The sequence below is a fragment of the Artemia sp. Qi Xiang Cuo genome, chromosome 10 (genome assembly GCF_049724085.1).
Source record: "Artemia sp. Qi Xiang Cuo chromosome 10, ASM4972408v1, whole genome shotgun sequence".
Lineage (NCBI taxonomy): Eukaryota > Metazoa > Arthropoda > Branchiopoda > Anostraca > Artemiidae > Artemia > Artemia sp. Qi Xiang Cuo.
In genome coordinates, this window is record NC_142803.1 from 42,650,270 (window position 1) to 42,674,348 (window position 24,079).

General features: G+C 36.0%; 1 protein-coding gene across 1 annotated transcript in view; it reads right to left on the reverse strand.

Annotated features, from left to right (window-relative positions):
* Positions 1-312: 312 nt before the first annotated feature.
* Positions 313-24,079, reverse strand: part of LOC148947782 (uncharacterized) — a 97,683-nt gene continuing 73,916 nt past the window's right edge. Inside the window, exon 6 of the mRNA XM_089095746.1 lies at positions 313-860. Coding sequence (XP_088951872.1) covers positions 648-860 — 213 coding nt within the window. The 3' untranslated portion in view covers positions 313-647. The remainder of the gene's footprint in view (positions 861-24,079) is intronic.

The following is a 24,079-nucleotide window of genomic DNA, read 5'->3' on the forward strand; positions in this document are numbered from 1 at the left end:
ACGGAAAAAACAGAGTGTTCTCGAATTTTAACCAACGTAACTTAAATGAGCGGCGCATAATACACAAGTACCAAAATTCCTTCCCCCTACGGAAATTAAAAAATAGAACTCAAATAAAATTCTCAAACTTGGAAAGCCTTATTTTCCAACGGGGGAGGGGTTCGGGGAGGTAAGTTCTGCTGGAGGTTATTTTTTCGGGGGGGGGGAGGGTGATTTTCCGCAGGGGGGGGGATAATCGCCGGGAGGGTAAACGCCTAGAACCGTATCAAAAAGGTTAAGATAACATTCAAGCTTTTTCACGGTTTATCCCATATATTTCATGCAATTCACACGTGTCTTGACGTTTCAGATTTAGTCCCCCTCCTCCCTGAAAGATTCCTGAGTGCATATACGCTTTCCGAAATATCATTTTCAAAAATCATTACTCTGCTACTGCGATTCCGTGAAACATATTGAATGATTATTCTTCAAGGCACGTATAAATAAAAATTTCATCGAAACCACGTATCTAAAAATTTGTGATTTGGCTCAACGCTGCGATACGTAGTTTCTTTTTTAGAATATAATTCTAAAATAGCTTTATGCTTTAATCTTATAATAGAAACCATTTTAAACACCTATATTGCTCAGAGCATTGATTTTAATCCCTAACTTTCAGTGGCTAAATCCGTGAAGGAGCCATTTGCCTGTAAAACTCTTGTTTGAAGCTCAATAGTCCTATTTCTTTTATAGCGCTTTTTAAAGCAGCATGAGGCCGTATTTCGAAGAGCATTTGTAAGTTGACGACTGTAAGCTGGGTAAATCACTGCATGGAGCCAATGGTGGCTCATGGCGAGGTGTACAAATGCATCGTGCAGTACCTGTAAAGGAAAATAACTCTTAGCTTGTTTTCTACCCTGTAAGAGAAATGATCCAAGTTTGCAATGACATGCTTTTTTTGGTACTTGTGTGCTATAGGATATAGGGCAGGGTTGAGATACGGAGTGGTCCCTTCACTTGTCCGATGTGCGGGGAGTCTGAAGATTTATAACATTTTATGTGTTATTGTGAAGAACTGAAGGTACTTAGAAGGGAAATTTTTGGGAGGGATGTCATGCATAGAATTTGTCTAGAAAATAAAATACGAAGTAGTTGCAAAGTGGATGTTAAGTATTTGGGAATTTTGTGAGTGTGGGGACGAGAAGTAGGGAGGGTTTTCTATTGTAGAGTTATTTTCAAAAGTGTTTGTGCTTGTTATGTTTTTTGTGTTTTGTTGTATTTGTAATATCCATGGCGCATGGGGCTTTTGTGAGAAGTGTATCTATTAATCTATATATTTATATCGACATCTATACCCCTACCTAACATTCTTCTAATATGTTTTTCTGACGTTCAATCCTACTGAAATATACCTTAGTATGATAAAAATATAATACTTTTGAAGCAAATTTGGGCTGCATATTTGTACATTAGGGTGGGGGGGGGTGAAAGTATCGCTGGTCTGCATGCCTAATGTGTTTGGTACAATTATTCTGCATATTATGTAGTAAGAATTGTTTTATAACTTCACACTGTCCAAATACTTTACCCCTCACCCCTAATGTGCAAATATATAGCCCAAATTATATATTTTATATCTATTTTGTCACTTCTCATTGTCTTGACTCACGCTAAGCTGAAAGAAACTAACAAAAAGTCGGTTCTGCAATGCGTCAATGAATGAACTACTTGAGCGGTAGGGGGTTTATCATACAAATACTCCTTTCTTAGGAAGGGAGACATTACAGAATTCTTAGTTTATTTGGTATTGTTTTATTGTATAAAATTTGCTTCATTTTGAGCGCACCAGAACAAATATTTGAGACTGAAGTACTGTGGGGCAGTAGCGAAATTTCACGGAAATTTAGGGTGGGGGCAAGTTCAAATCAAGTTCAAGTTCCTTTATTCAATAAAAATAAACAAATATACAATCCCGAAAAATCTCAAAGGGCCCAGTGGCTTAAATGATCCCAAAAATCCCAAAGGATTAATGTGATATTCGATATCCAAGGGGTAAATTTGTCGTTTTTTTCAATTTTCCAATGGAAATGCACCCAGAAAAGGCATTTTTAAAATACCTGGGATTTAAATCTAGAGGGGCACAGTCCCCCTGTCCCCTTGATTAACACTACTGCGGGGCAGTCAGCAATTATTGTTTCTCTAGGTCGGATATCATTATGATAATAGATTTAAGTTTTTTTAAGAAATCAAATTCTATCTCTTTATCGTGGATTGAACTGAGTGGAAGGACGACATTGAAGCCCTAGGAAAAATCCCCGAAATATAAAGCTAAGCCCTGGCATAAAGAGACACGGTTAAAAATTTAGGGAGACGCTATCGAGAATCTTTTTTTTTTAATCATGGAATTTGTTTTGCTAGGCAAAACAAAATAAGTACTGGAGCCTGAAATACTGTTAGTCAGCTGGAAAGTCGCCAATGCTCTTCCTCCTGGCTGAATATCACTGCTGAACTATATTGACGGTTTGGCAGGAATCAGGCCAAGAGTGAAATGGTTCTATATAGGGAAGTGAGAATGTGCAAAGCTGTTTCTACTCGGTAATTGATGACTTGATTAGTTTTGAATACAGACACACTAAATACTGCTATCCAAAAAAATACGGCCTTTTTCGGCCAATTTTCCTGCATCGTCACTATCATGCGTAAAGATCGTATCTGACATTTTCACACTTCTGATATAATCGCCAAAAATCATGCGCTATACAATCAGACAATGGCAGTTCTGGCTTCTCTTGTACCCGGAACAAAATCTTGATTAACACCCCTCTATCCTGCCTCCCCAAATATTTAGGCCAAATTTTTAACAAAATTTTCATTTATCAAAAATGTCATTTATTAACAAAATTTGAATACAAAATATAACAAAAAACATTAAAATTAAATAAATTCTGTCTACTTACTTCTGTTTTCGAGGAATGGTCATGAAGATATGGGAACAAGGAAAATTTTGGATTGAATCTGCTTATACTTAACGCCAAACTTAAGCTCGAAACTACCACAAATCAGCATCGATAAATAAATGAAACCCAAAACGAACAGAAATTACAATAGATAACCGAGTCAATCTCAAAACGAGCAGGAATTAACATAAGTTGGGCACAAAACCCCTAGCCTTCCCAAGGCCAGAATAAAATTTGGACTTTACTGAAAAAATATAAATGTTTTTACTTTTATAACTTTAATAAATCACAAATTTTTAACATTTTGATTACTAAATAACAGTATGTGTATATTAAGCTGACTGCACATTCATTTGTATTTTTTCAGTAAAGTGCAAATTTTGTTTTGGCCTTGGGAAGGCATAGGGGCTTTGCGCCCAACTTTTGTTAATTTCTGCTCGTTTTGAGATTGACTCGGTTATTTATTGTAATTTCTGTTCGTTTTGGGTTTCATTTATTTATAGATGCTGATTTGTGGTAGTTTTGAGCTTGGTAGATTATTTGATTTTATTTTTGATCATTTTTGTTTAATGGAGTTCTTTACTTTTCTTTGAAAAACTTATTCTGTGGAAAAAGTTTTTTTTAACTAATTCCTGTTCGTTTTATATTGACATAGTCTTTTCTGGGAAAATGAAAATAACACATCTTTTCGTTTTTTAAGACTTTACAGTTTGGCCTGCTATTTGTATGCTGGAGAAAAATTTTCAGCTATTTTTAACAACATACACCATTTTAAAAATCTGGACACAAATAGTACTGTTTAACTTAGTTTCATACCTCCTCTAGTTGACCTGAAATGGAAAACTTGACACCATTTGCAAAAAAATCTGTTTACTTTCTTTGATAGCTTGGATACACTTACACTATTTTGATTTGGTTTTTAAGAGCAGAAGTAGCCTCGAAAGTTTGAACATAATACCCTCAGTCGTTCTTGGGATACTGCTGAGATGCCTTATTGGGAATTAGAATTATCACAGTGTATTTTGATTTAATCTTAAGGAAACATTTAGCTTGTATGCTTAATGGGCCATTGGGAGGGTGGGAGTGGAAGGGGGATTAGTTGCCCTTCAATCACTTTCGACTATTGAAAACGGCATCAACCCTTTCTATTTTCAATAAAATAAGCCTTTTTCGAAGTTCCCACGACAACTCCTTCGATACGAAGTGCCCTGGTCTAAACAACAACAACAACAAAAAATATTACTAATCACTTTCGACTATTAAAAAGGGTACTAGCCTTTGAATTTCCAATCGAAATCGAATTGGGCTTTTTTGAAGTTTCTACGAGAACGCCTTCTATAAAAACCTTATATGCACCCAGGGCATAACTTAAAACCTTTGCCTTGAAAGTTGTGGGAGAGTGTCCTTCTCAAATAAAAGAAAGGTTGAGGTGGCTAGGGCACGTTGTGCGGATGAAGGATGAGAGATTGCCGAAGATTGTTCTTTTCGGCCAACCATCTAGGGAAAAACGGAAAGCAGGACGTCCCCGTGTGGGGTGGGAGGACGTCATAAAGAAAGATTTAAAGGAAATGGGAACTTCGTGGGCGGGTGTAAAAAGGGAGGCTTTGAATAGATTGGGGGGAGGAGGAGCGTGCGTAGCTGTGTTGGCCTTAGGCGGCTTGGTGCTGCGGTGAGTTGTTAGTAGTAGTAGTAGTAGTAGTAGTAGTCCTTCTCAAAAACATATTTTCTATGTGGAAATCAACTAGCCTACGCTAAACAAAATGGCTATCTCAAATTTTTGATTGGATGTGTTTGGGTGAATGATGGACATGGGGAGGGCGGCTAGTTGCCCTCTAATCAGTTTCGACTATCAAATAGGGCACTAGCCCTTTGAATTTTCAATCAAATGAGCCCTTTTTGAAGTTTCTGTGACAACACCTTCTATAAAAACCTTGTATACCCCAGGACATAACTTAAAAACCTTGACCTAAGGGTTGTTGGGGAGTGTCCTCCTTAGAAACATATTTTCTATATGGAAATCAACTACGCTGAACAAAATGGATATATCTAAATTTTGATTGGATGTATTTGGGGGTATGTTGGGTGTGGGGGAGGGGCTAGTTCCGCTTCAATCACTTTCGACTATTAAGAAGGGAATTAGCCCTTTGAATTTCCAATCGAATGGGTCTGTTTTGCCCTGAGGGCTGTGAGGGAGTGTCCTCTGGGGTTAGTGTCCTGGTAGAAAACATATTTTCTATCTGGAAATCAACTAGCCTACGCTGAACAAAATGCCTATCTCAAAATTTTTTGAATTTCCAATCGAATGAGCCTGTTTTGAAGTTTCTACGACAACGCATTGTATAAAAACCTTATAGCGTATGGCCCAAGGGCATAACTTAAAACCCTTGCCCTGAGGGTTGTGGGGTAGTGCCCTTCTCAGAAAGATATTTTCTATCTGGAAATCAGCTACGATGACAAAATGCTTATCTCAAAATTTTGATTGGATGTGTTTGGGGGAATGATGGGCGTGGGGGGGGGCTAGTTGCCCTCCTATCACTTTCGACTATTAAAAAGCGCACTAGCCCTTTGCATTTCCAATCGAATGAGCCTGTTTTGAAGTTTCTACGACAACGCCTTTTATAAAAGCCTTATATGCCCCCAGGGCATAACTTAAAACCCTTGCCCTGAGGGTTGTGGGGGAGTGTCATCCTCAAAAACTTATTTTATATCTGGAAATAAACTACGTTGAACAAAATGGCTATCTTACAATTTTGATCGGATGTGTTTGGGGGAAAGATGGGTGTAGGGGGGGGGGGGCTAGTTGCCTTCCCAACCCTTTAGACTATTAAAAAGGGCACTAACCCTTTGAATTTCCAATCGAATGAGCCTTTTTTGAAGTTTATACGACAACGCCTTCTATAAAAACCTTATATGCCCCCAGGGCATAACTTAAAACCCTTGCCCTGAGGGTTGTGGGGGATTGTCCTCCTCATAAACACATTTTCTATATTGAAATCAACTACGCTGAACAAAATGACTATCTCAAAATTTTGATTGGATGTGTTTTGGGGGAATGATGGACGTGGGGGGGCTAATTGCCCTCCAATCACTTTTGACTATTAAAACGGACACTAGCCCTCTGAATTTCTAATTGAATGAGCCTGTTTTGAAGTTTCTACGACAACGCCTTCAATAAAAACCTTATATACCTCCAGGGCATAACTTAAAACCCTTGCCCTGAGGGTTGTGGGGGAATGTCCTCCTCAAAAACATATTTTCTATCTGAAAATCAACTACGCTGAACAAAATGGCTATCTCACAATTTTTACTGGATGTGTTTGGGGGGATGATGACGTGGGGGGGGCTAGTTGCCCTCCAATCACTTTCGACTATTAAAAAGGGCACTAGCCCTTTCAATTTCCAATCGAATGAGCCTGTTTTGAAGTTTCTACGACAACACCTTCAAAAAAAACCTTATATGTCCCCAGGGCATATCTTAAAACCCTTGCCATGAGGGTTGTGGGGGAGTGTTCTCCTCAAAAGCACATTTTCTATCTGGAAATCAACTACGCTGAACAATATAGTTCTCAAAATTTCAATTGGATGTGTTTGGGAAAATGATTGGCGTGAGTGGGGGGGGCTAGTTTCCCTCCAATCACTTTAGACATTTAAAAAGGGCACTAGAACTCTCGATTTCTAATCGAATGAGCCCCCTTTGAAGTCTCTATGGCGATCCCTTGTATATGAAGTGCCCTGCTTTAAAGAAAAAAAAATAATAATCTAAAAATAATAAATAATAATAATAAAAAAAAAAGAAAAAAAAATAAAATGAAAATCACACCATCAGATTCGGTGTATCAGAGAACCCTACTATAGAAGTTTCAAGCTCCTATCTGCAAAAATGTGGAATTTTGTATTTTTTGTCGTAGAAAGGTCACGGATGTGTGTTTGTTTGTTTGTTTTTGTTTGTTTGTTTTTTCTCCAGGGGTGATTGTATCGATCCAGCAGTCCTAGAATATCGTGAGAGGGATCATTCGAACGGAAATTAAAAGTTCTAGTGCCCTTTTTAAGTGACCAAAAAATGGAGGGCAACTTGGCCCCGTCCCACGCTCATTTTTTCCCGAAGTCACCCAATCAAAATTTTCAGATAGCCATTTTGTTCAGTATAGTTGACAATCTAATAAATATGTCTTTGAGAATGACTTAATCCGCCACAATTCCCGGGGGAAGGGCTGCAAGTTATGAACTTCGCCCATTGTTTACATATAGTATTGGTCATTGGGAAGTATACAGACGTTTTAAGGAGGGATTTTCTTCTGGCGGGGGGAAGGGTCATAGGTGGGGGTTACGGGGAGGATCTTTCCGTGGAGGATGTTTCCTAGGGAAACGGAAATTTCTATGAAGGAGGCGCTGGATTTCCCAGCATTATTTAAAAAACGATCAGAAATTAAATAAAAAAAAACTTTCAGTTGAAAAGTTTTTTTTAACTGAAAGTAAGGAGCAATACTAAAACTTAAAACGAACAGAAATCATTACGTATATGAGAGAGTTCACTTACCTCGCTCTTTACGCTAAAGTTTATTTTAGTACATTCAAAACAGCTATCTATTCTAATTAACCGGCCTTTGTGATTCAGGAGTTTATAATTCAAACAAAATTCGAACTCTAGCATGAAGAGCGAGGTATTGACTAGGGGGCGAACTTCCTAATATACGTAATAAAAACTACGAATATAGAAGTTCGTTACGTAAGTTACGTCAGAACAAAATTTCGAGAAATCCATTTAGCCAAAAGAAAGTAAAATTAACATGCAAATTTCGTTTTAATTTTTCATGTACGGTGAGCCAAAATCAAAGTTGCATTAATTCAAAAACGTTCAGAAATTAAAAAAAAGAAAGTTTTTTTTTTAACTGAGAGTAAGGAAGGACATTGAAACTTAAAACGAACAGAAATTATTCCGTATATGAAAGGGGCTGTCCCCTCCTCAACGCCTCGCTCTTTACGCTAAAGTTTGCCTCTATCTCACAACTTTATTTTTTAAAACAATAAAAAACTTTAGCGTAAAGAGCGAAGAGTTGAGGAGGGGACATACCCTTTCATATACGGAATAATTTCTGTTCGTTTTAAGTTTTAATATCGCTCCTTACTTTCAGTCTGAAAACTTGTTCTTTTTATTTAATTCATTATAAGGAGGTTGTGAAGAGGCTGGCTTGCTTTGCTTTTCACATATGCTAAGGGGGCTCATGATTGCAAAAAGGCTGAAAAACAATGACACTAGGGGTAGGAAAACTATTCACTGGATAATCCACAGTAGACAGAATATACCAGTAAGCTTATCGCAGATCATTTCTGGTCTTCGTGAACAAAAAGCTCCTCCCACTTATTTCTGCCTTATTTCTGCATTAGCTTGTTTCTGCATTAGCTTTATTTCCGTTTGTTTCAATGCACTTTGATGGAAACAGACTAACCTGCATTCCCGCTAATCTGACTTCGCCTATGTTTATATCTGCCAAAACGGAAATAAAGCTAATGAAGAAACAAGCTAACCACGGTCCGGGTTTTTATAATGGGTGAGATAGAGAATGATCATACTGCTAATTATATAAACTGTGGGATAATCTAACAAATTCACTTGTTGCTGATCGAAACAGTGTTTTTTTTTTTTTTTTTTTTTTTTTTTTTTTTTTTTTTTTTGTAAGTCGACTTAGTGCCTACAATCTTACGAATTTACAAACTCTTGCACGATTTTTAACCAAACAAGGTGCCACACAACTTCCTTTCTAATAGACAGTTGGTAGTTATAGGGGCATGAGAGAGGCCATGGGCCAGCTTTAGTCCTTCAGTCATAAGCATTGAAAATCTTTCCATTATTCCTGTTCAAACAAGGCGTAGCATGGCTACCTTTCTGATTTAGCTGGTAACGGAGGGACTCTCGGGGGTAGGATAGTACCACTTCAAACAAGATGCAATGTACTTACTTTGTAAGTTGACTTTGTGCCTCCAATCTTGCGAATTTACAAACTCTTGCAGGATTTTTAACCAAACAAGGTGCCACACACCTTCCTTTCTTATAAACAGTTGGTAGTTATAGGGGTATGAGAGAGGCCATGGGCCAGCTTTAGTCCTTCAGTCACAAGTAATGAAAATCTTTCCATTATTCCTGTTCAAACAAGGCGTAGCATGGCTACCTTTCTGATTCAGCTGGTAACGGAGGGACTCGCGGGGGTAGGAATACCTAAGGGTCTGTGAGCCTACAGTATACCCTCGATAATGCAGATTGAAAACACACGGTAGTACCACTTCAAACAAGATGCAATGTACTTACTTTTCTGATAAACAAAAGATAAAGAGATGGAGGATAGATAGGCCACGGGACATCTTTACACCTTCCTTAATACCAACAATATACTATATGCCTACCTTTCTGATGCAAATTTGGGAAAAGGGATAACCAAGCATAGTTTGGACTTCGACAACAAGTTTTTACAACGAGTCAGGATTTAGGTGGTTTTTGCACAGTCATTATACCATTTTTCTGATATGCACCATAACAGTGAAAATATTAGACGCTTGCAATTTTCAAAATGATGTATCACCTGAACGGATGTTGTTAAAAAAAAAAACTGATTGTGTATACCTTAGTCAGCTCATCAAAAATTGTTGATCAGTGTTATAAAAAAAAATATATTTGTCTTCATTCAAAATGAATTTTTTTGACACTGGCCACTTTCTAGCATCACTCCAATTCTTTAGCAATGAGGGAACTATTCAAGTTTGGAAGGTAAATGTGATACCATTCCTCTGTCTCAGTTTCAAACGAAGAAAATGAAACAACAAACTTAACTGAAAGCACAGACACGAAAGGTTTGTAACAGTAGATCAGTTCGCGAAAGTTCAAGATTTGGTTGTTCTTATTCAGAACCATCAGTTTTTATCCAACGCATGTAACGCTTTGTATAAAACTGACACGAAAAAGGAAGGCACATCGCAAGAAATACACTTGGTTAAGATACTTGACGCGTACAAGTGCATGTTTCTGTGTGTGTGTGTGGAGGCACCTATCTGTGGTTTTTCGGAAAAATTTAGCACCTATCATTTGAACCCTTTTCCCCTCATATCGATTGGTTTTCCCATGCGATTGAACAAACCATTATATCTGAAACAGGCGCCTCCTTGCTTGCCACCTAGAATGGAGCTTTCTGCTAAAGAGCTGAAACATGGGTAGATCTCTTCAACTCCAATTCAGCTCTAACGGTGTAGGCTCTGGCTTAAGGATAACCATCTTTTTTAGCCTCAGGCGATAAGTACGTCCAGATCATCAGATTCTAATTCCATATTCAAGTATCCGGCGTGAGGCTGCAAGAACTGCAAAGATTAGACCCTTGATTCTTCCTCGCAATAGATGGAAATCAGTGGCAGAGAAAAGAAGGGAAAAAAACAACGTGTGTTCTTTGACACACAAAAATGAACTCCTCCGACGAGTTCATTTCTTAGGCTTGTGGGTGTCATTCTGTTTCTTATTTGTGATTTTGAGTGTTATTCTGATAAATAATCTATCTGTATAGGATCAAATATAGCAATACGAGCATAATTTGCGCTATGTCATTCTAATGTACAATTCGATTAGCTAAATTAAGTGAGGTATGATTAGCTGTCTGTGCATAAAATATTTTTCACATATTTTGTAATGTTATTTTTTTAAAAACACTTACAAAAAATTGCAGCATTTAGTAGTCATTCAACACTTTGAAGCTTTTTAGTTGGGTTACTCGAGTGATTTCCAATTCACTAAAAAATTGTATGCCTACTCACTACAGTACACCTATCACGTCCCCATAATTCTTCTTAATAAAATATCATCTCGAAGAATACTTTAAAAAACGGGAAGATGACGACCCTAAAGACAATTTTTGGTCTTTGAAAAGTATTACAACATACTCACAATGAATGCTCCTACGATGTGCTGGCCAGCATCGGTTTGGTCTACTTGTTTTTAAGTTGACTTCATAAGTATTGATATCATTTAAAACATTGTACTAGGGTTTGCTTATGAGTAAGAAATCATCGACAAAATTTACTTGTCAGTGATGACTACAGAAGCTCCTTATTTATAGTATACTTAAATATATTTCGGAAGAATCACTTTTAAACTCAAGGACTGATCTTCCATCATGTGCAAAATTCTTGTTTCATTTGGTTTGAGTATTACTCAGTGGGTATTACTCACTTTTCCGTTTCTAGGAAGTCCACAGTTATTGATTTTCTGTGCCGATTCTACAGGGTAAATGAAGCGCCAAAGATGCAGCGGTTTTACTAGTCGAAATGCTTGGGCCATAGGGAGGCAATAGGTTTCACCTACTTAGAAGTAATTTTTACAGACATGTTCTTAATCTTGTTAATAATTTACATAATATCCGTCGGTTTCGTACTGTATAACCTGGAGAAACTTTTTACCTTTCTTACCCTAAGCTACGTCTCTAAAACCAATTAGTCACATACCAAAGTTACTTTGAAGAGTGTTGGAGATTTGACCCTTAGATTCTGCCAAATAAGTGGGGAAGTTTAACTTCCTGTGACGTTTCTTGAAAGTGAATCGCTGTCACAGGAATCCAACGATTTCCTTAACTATTTGCACCAAATCCAACTGGAGATACCCACCTCTTAAGTCTTATTGATTTTTGTATAGCTAAATCATAATAAGAATTTTAATACATCAGTTTATTCCATGGAGTTTTTGTTTGCGGGCATCTGCTCGTGCTGCTTTTCTCCAATAACCATTACTTTACATATGACTTGGTGCATGAACATCAGTGTCACAAGAAAATCAAAGATTTTTTGTAGAGCTGCGGCCTTTTTCACTTGCTACTTTATGTTCATTCTGTTCTATTAGCTTCTCAAATACCCCAACGATGGAATCAAACCTGGTCCATAATATTGTCAACTGTTGAACTTTCGTTCACATTTTGTCATAGGCAGATTTCTTAGCCTCAACATGAATTCAGCTCACTCAAGTGTCCACACGTAGGCAATAACTTGTTTGATTTTTTCTTTAAAGATGACATAAAGTTGCTACAATATTTCCAGCATATTTCGAACTATGGTACCGTTGCTGCAGGCATTTCTTACAATAAATATTTATTTATGAGCCACGTACCCAATATAACTTATTTTCCATGATATTCTGACTGAAATTTGTCATCAGTTGCTTACCCCTTTTTTTATTCAACTGGTACTAAGGTTAAGAGCCCTTCCTGGATGATGCCCATTGCAACCAAAAGACCTAAACACATAGAGCTTCTTGTGCACATTTCTTATGTACACTTTCTCCGATAATCACATATGCTCCAATAGTTTCATAGTTATTACAATCATAGGCTTGCGCTTGTGAACCTAATTATACTAATTATACAAGTTTATACAACTTGCCAATTTATACAACTTTCCCATTAATTTACCCCTCCTTTAAAACTCCCTGAAAGTTTCAACTTAATAGCTCCTATCCTAAGCTGGTCCTGAAAAATTGCAGATACGCTATTTCGATAACCTGGAAAATATAATGTCTGTTGATTTACCTCGCTGTTTAACTGTGCATAGATTATAAATCCCGTTCGAGTTTAGAGTTAAAAAAAAACTTGCTATTGATCACGGACAACAATTGTTTAACCCCTTCCTCTCACTCCACCAAAAAATTGAAGTAGCCTATCCTTTTCCCACCCTCCTTCCATCCTTTCCCAAACATTACCTTAAATTTTCAATTTCATCCCCAAGGCTGTTCCCAAGGGGGCCTGGCGTATTCTCCAATCCCGGAAATTCCCCCTAGAAAATATCTCCCCCGTGGAAAATATCCCTGCCGAGGAAAATTATCCCTCCATAGAAAATTACCCTCTTATAATAGGCTATTATATCTAATAATAATTTACTAATATCAAAAGAATTGGGTTTTTTGCTGATTCCAAATATATAAAGTTCACAAAAATTGATGTTACACGTCAAACGCTACGAGCTTGAGAAAATTTGCCTGATTTTCGAAATTTGGCGAAAACATCACAAAAGGGAAGGGATCTTAACTGAAATCACGCCCTTAGATTCAGCATATTGAGGGAAACCTTACTGTAGAAGTTTTACAACTCTTACAACAGAATGTTTACACACTCCTGAGTATGAAAAACCCTATCTACAAAAAATGTGGAATTTTGAATCTTTTCCCAGAAGAAAGATCATGGATGTGTTTTTTTATTGTTATTTTTTCCCCAGGGCTGATTGTATCGAACTGATGGTCCTACAACAGTGGTTCCCAGCCCTTTTCAAATCCCGTACCCTTCAAAAAGATTCTCATCATGGAGTACCCTCTCCTCCGTAGTACTATTAATCACCTATAATACTTTTAAGACATTATTTTTTTTTGTCATCATATTAAAGACTGAGCTTTAAAGGCATAAATTGAATATACAACATAGATGAAAACTGAATTTATTCATAATGCTGTAAAACAATACTAAATCTAACTTGAATCCTTTTTTTTTAACAAAAATTAACAGCAAAAAACATTTTGTGAGTTATTGCCACGAGTCAGAAAATAATATCTAACTCGGATACATTTTTCTTTTATATTTACTTTCAAAGTAATAAAGCATTTTGGGTTATTATTTTTTAAATAATTTATCATGAACAATTATGAACAGAAAACTTAATACTTCTCAATGCGATTGCTGAGCTTAGATATTCGAGGTGAGCTTTTTAACATCTGCAACAAATGATTCAAGGCAGAACCTTAAATTTGGAACTTTTTCTTGATAAATGCATAAGAAGAAAATGCCCTTTCAACAAGTAGCGACTTTGGAAAGGCAACAGACACTTCAGGGCTTTACCACCGACACTTTTATATTCTTTCCTTGTTTTTTGCCCAGAACTCATTAAGATTTACACGTTTAAACTCAGAACGCAGAAAAGAATCTGTTGAATTTACTGAGATTGAAAAGTTTGTCTCTTACTCAAAAATTTTTTATGAAAGGGATTTGAAACCCCGTTCTCTTTATTATTTTGCTCTAGGAAGTATTTCCTGAATGACATTTGAAGTGGTTTTAAGTGTGATATAATGTCACATTTCACTTCCTCTGATAGATCGAGATTGCTTTCCATCAGGAAACTATAAAGTGTGCCAAAAACTTCTCACTGATTCTTAATGAGGCAGGCTTCCCAAAACTGTAAGTTCTCTATAATGGACTCAATCTTGCCAGCTAATTTGAAACTGTAAATGGAACTGTTCTCTAATCTTACATTAAGCTTTTTTATTTCTGAAAAATGTCACTTAAGTACACAAGCTGCTGAAGCCAACTACAATCATGGAACTTGGAAGCCAACTGAAAAGGTTGGCCTACAAAAAGGATTCGTGCTTTATTTCTCAGTTCAAACCACCTTGTGAGTATTTTTCCTCGCGATAACCATTGCGCCTTTGTATGTAAGAGCAATGGGACATGTAGACAATCCATATTTTTACATAATAAATTTAAATAGTCTTGATTTTGTTGCAATTCCTTTAATATAATCGCAACTTTTACTGCTTGGTCGAGAACATCTTTCAATGAATAAGAAGGGTATTTTTTTTCAAAGACCAAAGTGCCTTTTCTTTGACGAAACACATAAGAGTTCCAAATAGGAATAGGTCCTTTTATTAGACAGTGAAACAAACATATACAAAAGCTCTAGATTCGATGACATAGGCAGTCATCATCATAAGTAGAGAAACTGATGATAATGACTATGTGTTTGTTTCACTGTCTTATAAAAGGACCTATCCCTATTTGGAACTCTTATTTGTTTTGAATAAGAAGAGGTTTTGAAGCGAGGCTTTGCCCATGGATAGTTCAATGGCTGCAGCAAATATCGGATGTCACGTCTGTTGTGTGACCCCTCAAAATTTTAGCAGCCAAACATTGATTTAGCGCCCTCAGCAGAATCACCACATATATTTTCGCAGCCAATTTCACGTCGGTTGAAATAACTGTCAATTGCATTAATTCTACATCTTTCAGTAGAGTATATTATAGCCACATGTTTTTCTCAAGTACATTATTATTCAAATAGCTTGCAATTACAAGCAAAATCGATAAAATTGAAAAATCATTATTTTCATTCACTCGAACCAAAAAGAAGGGGCTTTGTTTTATTATTTGTACTAACGTAGATTCAATATCATCTGACATATCCCTAATTCTCCTAGAAAGTGCATTGTTTGATAAAGGAATTTTCCCGATCTTTTTTATGCTATCTTCACCCAACATAATTTGATAGTGTCTTTAATGCAATCAGAAGTCAAACTTTCAGTAACTGTATGGTTTCTACCATATTTGGGAATATGATGACTAGTTCTGTATGATGCTTCCAATGCATTTTCATTATCTTTGTTTGCAGAAAAAAGTGACGTTGGGGCCTTTTGATAGTCTTTGCAAAGACTTCTGTATTTTTTTAATGTTATTCTTCTACATAGCACTAATCACTTTAATGTTTTTATCTGATATACCATACAAGGATAAAACCTTCGCTAAAGCTCTTTTATCAGCTGAATCAAACGCTTGCTCATATTCTATAAAACAGAGGAATAAGGGGAGTTGACGACTCAGGTGTTTCTCAATTATCAAACAGTTCGTGGTAACGAACTGTAAGTACGGAGCGACCCGGCTCAATGGTAACCGAAACTCTAAAAACTAGAACTTAAAGAAACAGAATAGCCCCTTACTCGTAAAAAAATAAATAGGAGATATTTTTATTCAATTGTAGGTAAGGAGAAACACTAGAACTTAAAATGAAAAGAACAGCCCCTTACTCGTCCCTCTCTGTTTGTGCTAAAGTTTGACGTTTTTTCCCACCTCTATAAGAACTATTTCTGAGACACAAAAGCCGTTGAATTTGAATGAGAGATACTTTTAGCGAACTTTAAAACTTTAGCATAAAGAGAGAGGGGCGAGGAAGGTGCGCTACCTCCCCCTTCATACATAGAGTAATCTCGGTTTGTTTTTAATTTTAATGCTGCTTCTTACTTTCAGTTGAAAAAAGATTGTTCTTCATTTAATCAAACAGTTCGTGGAAACAAACTGTAAGTAAGCAGCGACCCGGCACAATGATAACCGAAACTCTAGAAAACGGGATTTTGATACCAACAGATACATCGAAAGAATCATATTCTAATGCTGATTTCAAATATATGTGTCATCAAGTTTAGTCCTACCCATCAAAATTAACGCGCCTGAGAAAATTTGACTTATTTTTGAAAAAAGGCAGAAAGACCCCCTAAAAGTTATAGAACCTTAATAAAAATCACACCATCATATTCATCGCATAAGAGAACACTACTGTAGAGGTTTCAAGCACCTATCTATATAAATGTGGAATTTTGCCTTTTTTGCCAGAAGAAAGATCACGGATGCGTGTTTATTTTTATTTTTTATTTTATTTTTTCTTTTATTTATTTATTTTTTTTCCCAGGGGTGATCGTATCGACCCAGTGGTCCTATAATATCGTGGGAGGGCTTATTGGAACAAAAATTAAAAGTTCTAGTGCCCTTTTTTAAGTGACCCAAAAAATGGAGGGCAACTAGGCCCCCTCCCACGCTCATTTTCTTCCCAAAGTCACCCGATCAAAATTTGGAGATAGCCATATTGTTCAGCATAGTCGAAAATATGATAACTATGTCTTTTAGGATGACTTAATCCCCCGAAGTCCCCGGGACGAGGGCTGAAAGTTATGAACTTTACCCAATGTTGACATATAGTTTTGGTTATTAGGAAGTATACCGACGTTTTCAGGGGGATTTTTTCTGGTAGGTGGGGGGGGTTATATGGGAGGGTCTTTCCATGAAAGAAGTTGTTATGGAGGAAGGGACGTTGCTGTGAAGGGGGCGCCGGATTGCCCATCATTATTAAAGAAAAAGATCAGAAATTAAATAAAAAAAAGTTTTTCAACTGAAAGTAAGGAGCAACATCAAAACTTAAAACGAACAGAAAATAATAGGTATATGATTGTGTTCACCCCCTAGTCAATACCTCGCTCTTTAAGCCAAACATTTTTTAGTACTTTCATAAGAGCTATTAATTCTAATTAACGGTCTTTTTGATTAAGGGGTCATTTTTAAAGAATTGGAACAAAATTCGAACTTCAGCTTAAAGAGCAAGGTATTGACTAGGGGCGAACCCCCTAATATACGTATTGAAAATCTATCAATATAGAAGTTCGTTACGTAAGTTAATTCGTAAGTTACGTATATTTATTACTAATTACTAAAACGTTCGTAAATAAAATTAAACAAGTTTCGAGAAAGCCAGTTAACCAAATAAAAGTCAAATTAATATGCAAATTTTGTTTTAATTATTCATGTACGGTGAGCCAAAAGCAAAACCTGCATTAATTCAAAAACATTCAAATATTAAACAAAAAAAAAGGTTTTTTTAACTGAAAGTAAGGAACGACGTTAAAACTTAAAACGAACAGAAATTATTCCGTATATGAAAGGGGTTGTCCCTTCCTCAACGCCTCACTCTTTACGCTAAAGTTTGACTTTCTCCCAACTAAATTTTTTTTAAACAATAACAAACTTTAGCGTAAAGAGCGAGGCGTTGAGGAAGGGACAACCCTTTTCATATACGGAATAATTTCTGTTCGTTTTAAGTTTTAACGTCGTTCCTTACTTTCATTTAAAAAAAAACTTGTTTTTTTTTATTTAATTAATCTAAGAGTGAAAATTCGGTCCTCTGCCCTTCCTATTACCACACTGTTCGTCTCTTAAAACTTTATCTACAGCACCTATAAGTCAACAAAGTATCATAATAGTAAGTAATTTGCTTCCTAAAGAAACAAAGCTGATGCCAAGCTGAAAATTAATCCCAAGCTAAGGGTTTAATTAGAGTTTTCTTAAAATAGATAGGTATTTACCCTTGTTCAAAAATCATATTCATAATCTTCAGCAGCATATCTCTAACTTCATAACCCCCATAAAAAACGCATTTACTACACTGTAAGCACCTTGTGCCCTATTATTATTTATTATTTTAGAAGTGTCACTAATTTTTCCCCACAAAATAAATCTTCCTTCACGTCCAAAGTATCACAAGCTTTTTCATTATTTTCAATATCTTTTCCTGAAACTTTGTCAAGGTTTAGCACAATCTCCAAATGTTCTTCCCATCTCTTTTTAACTCTTTCCTTATCACTTATTGTATAATTACCACACTCACTACATTACGACACTCACTCTTATCACCTTTCTTATAGGGGGATTTAATTTGAGTTTTCCTAAAGTAGCTAGATACTTACCCTTGTTAAGAAATCATACTCATAATCTTCAGTAATTTATTCTTACCCTTGTTAAAAAATCATATTCATAATCTTCAGTAACTTATTTCTAATTTCATAACCTCCATAAGAAAAACTCATTTACCACACTATCAACACCTGGGGCCTTATTATTTTTTTATTCTTTTTGGTATTGTCAGTAATTCTTCCTCATAAAATAAATCTTACTTCCCATCCAGAGCGTCACAAATTTTATATTTCTGTATATAGAAATATATTAAATACATCTCTACAGGAAAATATATAGAAATATATTTTCCTGTAGCTCTATCCTTGTTTAACACATTCTAAAAAAAGTGGAATTTTCTGCCATTTTGTGGCACCAAACTGCGATTTTGCCCAATAGAGGATCAAGTTGCTATCGATTCAAAATTATGAGATTCAATCTAACAGTATCAACAAATATTGAGCTTCCCAGTTATGAAGGAAATAATGCCGCATGGTTGCGCATTCGTTCCTGAAAAGTCACGTAATCCATACAGGTAAAGGTATTTCAGACTAGAATTTGAAAACCTTCTGATGTACGCCTAGTGGACGATTTCCAATGCATTTTTCGTGAATAGGGTTTAAAGACCTTTTGAAAACTTTTGCTGAAACTGTTGCTTGCTTGTTTCGAATAAGAAGCTCCGTCAATTTTAAATTTGCTTGGTTCTGACTTAGAGTTTCACTACATGCTAATTAAATTAGAAAGAAAGGGCACTGTAAACGTATATCAGACAGGAAACATTTTGATGTACGCCTAGTAGACGCGTTCTTGATCAGAAGGTGTGAATCGGTATCATGTACTATAGCTGTTGGCTGGTCGTGTTACATATGGGGGGACATCCCTCTTTCAATGTTTTCAGCCAGCCGGGTAAAAATTTAAGTCAGTGGCTCATTTTTTTTGGGAGAGGTGCAAACAGGATTATGAAAAATACATGACGTAAAATTAATGAAAGCATGATTAGTCTCAGTCAGCAAAGAACAAAGAATATTTTTAATAGTAATATTACCCAGATCAGTCGGTAAAAATGACCAGTCAGTCGGTAAAATGTATTACCGTCTCCTTTGCCCCAAAACATTTTGGTTGGTGACACCTGCGGTCGGTACCAGACCAAGTCCACGAGAAGTAATTACTCGTACATCTTAGTCCCAGCCTGTTATCTCTGCGCACTTCCAATATAAGGCAACCCTTCTTCAGTTGTCATTACTTTTACATTTTCAAATTAGTTTTTGTAACGTTTATTTTACCCTGCTATAACTCAGCCCCCAAAGCACGAAAAGAGAATTAGCATAATAAAATGTGAAAATAAGCACTGCAGGGTATTATACACCATACATTCTGCATTTATTTTAGAAAATGGGTAGAATATTCCAAAATTCCTTCTTTTCTTCAGTCTTTTTATTTGTCATACTTTCTCGTTGGCCGCTCAATTGTGTATGTGGGGAGAATTTTCAAAACCCTGGGCGATTACTCAGAGTTCTTCTAATAAAACCTATCTCTGAACATCGGCTAATATACATAATTTAGGGATATTACGCATGAGTTGTTGGGGATATATTGACCCCGGAGGCATACTTAAAAGACTTTTCAATGTTTCTGAACAAAATGATTATTTCAAAATTTGGTTCCAGTATTATCGAGTTTTCGGGAGATGGATTTAGCGGAAATGGACACGGTAAGGAGGCCGATTGCCTTTAAATCAATTTTTGGTCCTTAAAAAGAGCATCGGGGCTTCCAATTTCTGGTCAAATGAACCCCCTCTTAATTTTTCTATGACCACCCTTTCATGATAAAGAAGTGAAAAGAAGTTTTTTGGCCCGTTTTTGAGCTTATTGTGGGAGAATCCAGTTTTTCCCTTCTGCATAGAGGTCTCTTTAGCCCAAAGACTTAAGGATGTAAATTTTGAGCAGACCAGGAAAAAAATTGCCCTATTTTTTTGGGCGGGGGGAGACTTGCTCCGGAATTCTTCGGGGGTATTAGGTTGGTTCCTCTTGGCCCAAGACCTTACGACGTGGAGTTTCAAACTGATAAAATAAAAAAAATGTTAGCCCATTTCTGGATCCCTCCCTTTCTCGCAACAAAATATTTATTGACACAGAAACAATCCCTGAAAGTTTCGAGCCAATTGCAGAACCAGCATCAAACAAGACCCCCAATTTCATTTAGAGAACTATATTCTAGAAATTGGCAATTTGTACTATTTATGGCTTTTACCCCAGGGATTCTGGGGGTTGTGTCATCCACAGAAGCATATTTATTGGAGCTTTCGACTATTTGAACAAAATACCTGCATACAAATTTTGATCGGATGCCTTTAGGGGTAATGGGGGTCCAGGTAGTAAAAAAGGACACAGGAGTTGGCTGATTCCCCTCTAATCCTTTCAACTTTAAAAAGGCACTAGAACTTTCAAATTCCATTCGAATGAGCTCCCTCTAAAGTCTCTACGACCACCTTTTCCATGTAGAGTGGCCGGGGGAAAAACAATGCATTGAAGGCTTTTGACTCTTTACTTGAGCAGCATTACTACGCTGCTTTTGATATACCAGTGCATGATAACCACTTTATTTTTCCTTAATTAGCCCACAAACTTAACATATTTATTTTATTCAATAAATTTGCGCTTTTCCGCTTAAAATCCATTGTCGAACTGACCTCTGATATTACGCCAGTGTGCAGTATCCCAACCAGTTGCTACTAAATTATTTGCTGCCGATCAGTATTTGCTACCAAAGGCTAAAGTTTTTATAGAGCTGTCTGTTCTTTCAGTCTGGCAAACCAGAGTAATTGCTGAAAGATACTTAGGTAGCGTGGGTATTCTGTCAGTATTTTCGTCTATTTTAATTGATCTTACTGTGTTTTTTTTTATCTATTGATCAAATGGAGCTGACAAAACCGTTGCATTTACAAATCGAGAATTTCAAATCGGCAGGTCGAAATTTCAGAAATTGTCACTTCAGTATTTTCTTACAATTCTATTCAATTTGTTATCTTATTAACTTCGTTCTTTTCCTTTATTGAGCTTGAACAGTGACCCAGAAAGCTATAGCGCTTTGAGCCACAGTGTTACCGATTTTTTTGTATCGAATAACCAAAAATATTTGGGGGAGAACTCCCAACCTGTAAGTGATGCCTCTACGAGAACGTATTCTGATATACACCACCAAATTCACTAACTTTACGAAGTCGGTAGCTGTTTTTTTTTTCTTATAAAGCCCATTCTCCAAAAAAATGATTTACGCAACTTGATATTTTTGAATTCTTTTTTTTTGTTCAAAACACAAATGCAACAATCTACTCAATAAGTCACAATTTAAAATTATGATGGTTACACTGTCCGTACTTAAATGTACCGAATACTAAAAGCCATTGCCATTTTAATTGGGTGTATCTACAAAGGTAGACCTAATGGAGAAGAAATAATTTCATATCTAGTTTCAGGGCAAAAATCAGTTCTGAACTACCAAGCACCAAAAATTATGTTTCTTATAGATTTACTGTAGCCAAAAAGCATACTACTAGATGCTATGGTTAAAGTTCTTCCTTGTCTGATTAAGCCTTTATTTTAAGATGTAATTTTTAATGGCCTGCATGACCGCATTGACATTTTGAATATCTTTTTAGGTGGAATATTTGTTATCGAGTGCATAATTCACACAACGCAATTATTATTATTACGTGCCAAACATCACACCATTAACTTTCTCCAGAACTTGAATAAGAACAAAGGCGGCATATCCTTTCTTTAAAAAAAAGAGAAAAGTATACCAATATTTACCATTTATTACAAGTGACAGAATATGTCATCATGCTGGCAGATAGAAAAATTCAAGGGATTATTCACTGGTTGCTTAAAATACATGGAATGCATGAAGACATAGAAGATAGAATATAGAAATGAAAAATTGAGATGAAAAATTGACTTGGGAACGCAGGAGAAAGGGTTGGAGGAGTGAGAGATACGACTAAAGTCATATATCTTTGTATGCTTACAAAGTGAGTGTGTAGCCCCTTGCGAAAATCCTAAGAGGAAAAATGTTGGCAATGAAAATCTAAAATTTATTATTATTTTAACTGGGCTAGTCAAGTGGCATTTTTGAAAAGATTTATATATAAAGTACAATTAATCAATCATTTTTATATTTTAAATAGATGACTGAATTTCCTAGTGAAAGTCACCGATAGCGTGAAATATAACTTGTTGTTATTATTTATAAGTATTTGTCATGAAAACGATATACATTCATTTATCTTTTAGACTGCGGTTCCGTCCTATCGTCTTATATGATTAAACACATTTAAAATATTAGTATTTTTTTAAGATTAGTAAATTAATAAATGACTGGTATGAAAAATAGGGTTTGCTCACAATGTAGGGGTAGGGAATAAGGACTTTTTTTAAATTCTCTTTTGAAGATACAAAAAAGTATCTTTCGAAATCTAAAGGAAGGGCATTTTTGCTCCCTTTTAGACTTTTTAATGAAAATGTCAAAAAAGTATTTTCTAGTGAGATAATTGCCAATCCCTCCAATCCTCACTCTTTCCCCTCCCTCCCTCTTTTTTGGTATTACCAATAAAAATGAAAAACATGGACCTAAAATACGCTAGCACTGGCTTTTCGTCTAAATTTATGTCTTCTCACAGCAACTAGTTTCCAATAAAGAGGATCAGCTGGAGCGGCGTCACATTTTGTCTTCTCCTTATGCACAGCTTTTTTAGATTGACCCTCTTATCCGATTGGCTGTCTAGACTTTTATTTGTGTGTAAGTAATAAATATTGATCCATCAAAAAAAAATTCAAATAAAGAAGATGTAAAAAAAGGAGCCTAAAACAGGGCATGGAGGGAATATTAGTCTAATTGCCAAATGTAAAATCTTTCAGTTCCAGCTCCCTGTCACAGCTACTACCATGTATATTCCCATAATTCATGGAATGACGTCATAAAAATGGAGGGAAGAAATAGTGGTCTATTGGCAGTTTGATGTTTTGGAGAAGGAAAATCGATGAATTCAAAATGCGTATAGTAATGAAGCATGAAGGCTATAGTGCAGCTTCCTTTAGTAATTAATTAAACAGGCAATAGCAAAATCGATAAAACAAATCTAAAATCGATGGAATTATTTGTAATCCAAGAAATATGGGTTCTTTCTGTATGAGGGTTTCCACGAGTTGTGTAATTGCTTGAAAGAAGTTTGGATAAATATGCGAATTATGTGAGAAGAGAAATTCAAGAAAATATAGGACAAATTATAAAAATGTCAGGATCTCATATGAGTAATGGGCCAAAATGCCCCCTTCTCGTCTGAATACATTCCTGTCATGAACAAGAATATTTTCCAAAATGGTATTTGTCTCTTTCTTGTCTGGTAATTTTAACTAGAGGTAAGAGCAATGGGTTCAAATAATATGTCACTTTCACGGCCACTTAGTACTTATTCAACTCGTTCAGGTATGAGCCTAATATGTGAAACTAAAACATAAAAGAGAGCGATAGTATTTTGTAACTTGCGTTAATGAGATTATCAAAAACTGAAATATAATTTACATTTTCATCTGCACTTGCCTTATTTATATTGAGTAAATCCATTCAAGATTTAAACTCATGCTTTGTTGATATGAAGCTTCTTCAATACCTATTCATTAGGTAGGTAGGTACAGGTTTATTCATAAATCTGTTTCTTAGCACTTGCTAAATTACACAGATTTTTATAAACTCAAAAAAAAAAAAAAAAAAAAAAAAAAAACAAAGGGTAAAAATATCAGCTCTTGTTATACATTTTGGTAAAAAACGGCAAGAAAGAATCTTCATGCCTTCGAGTGCGACACATTGGTGGTA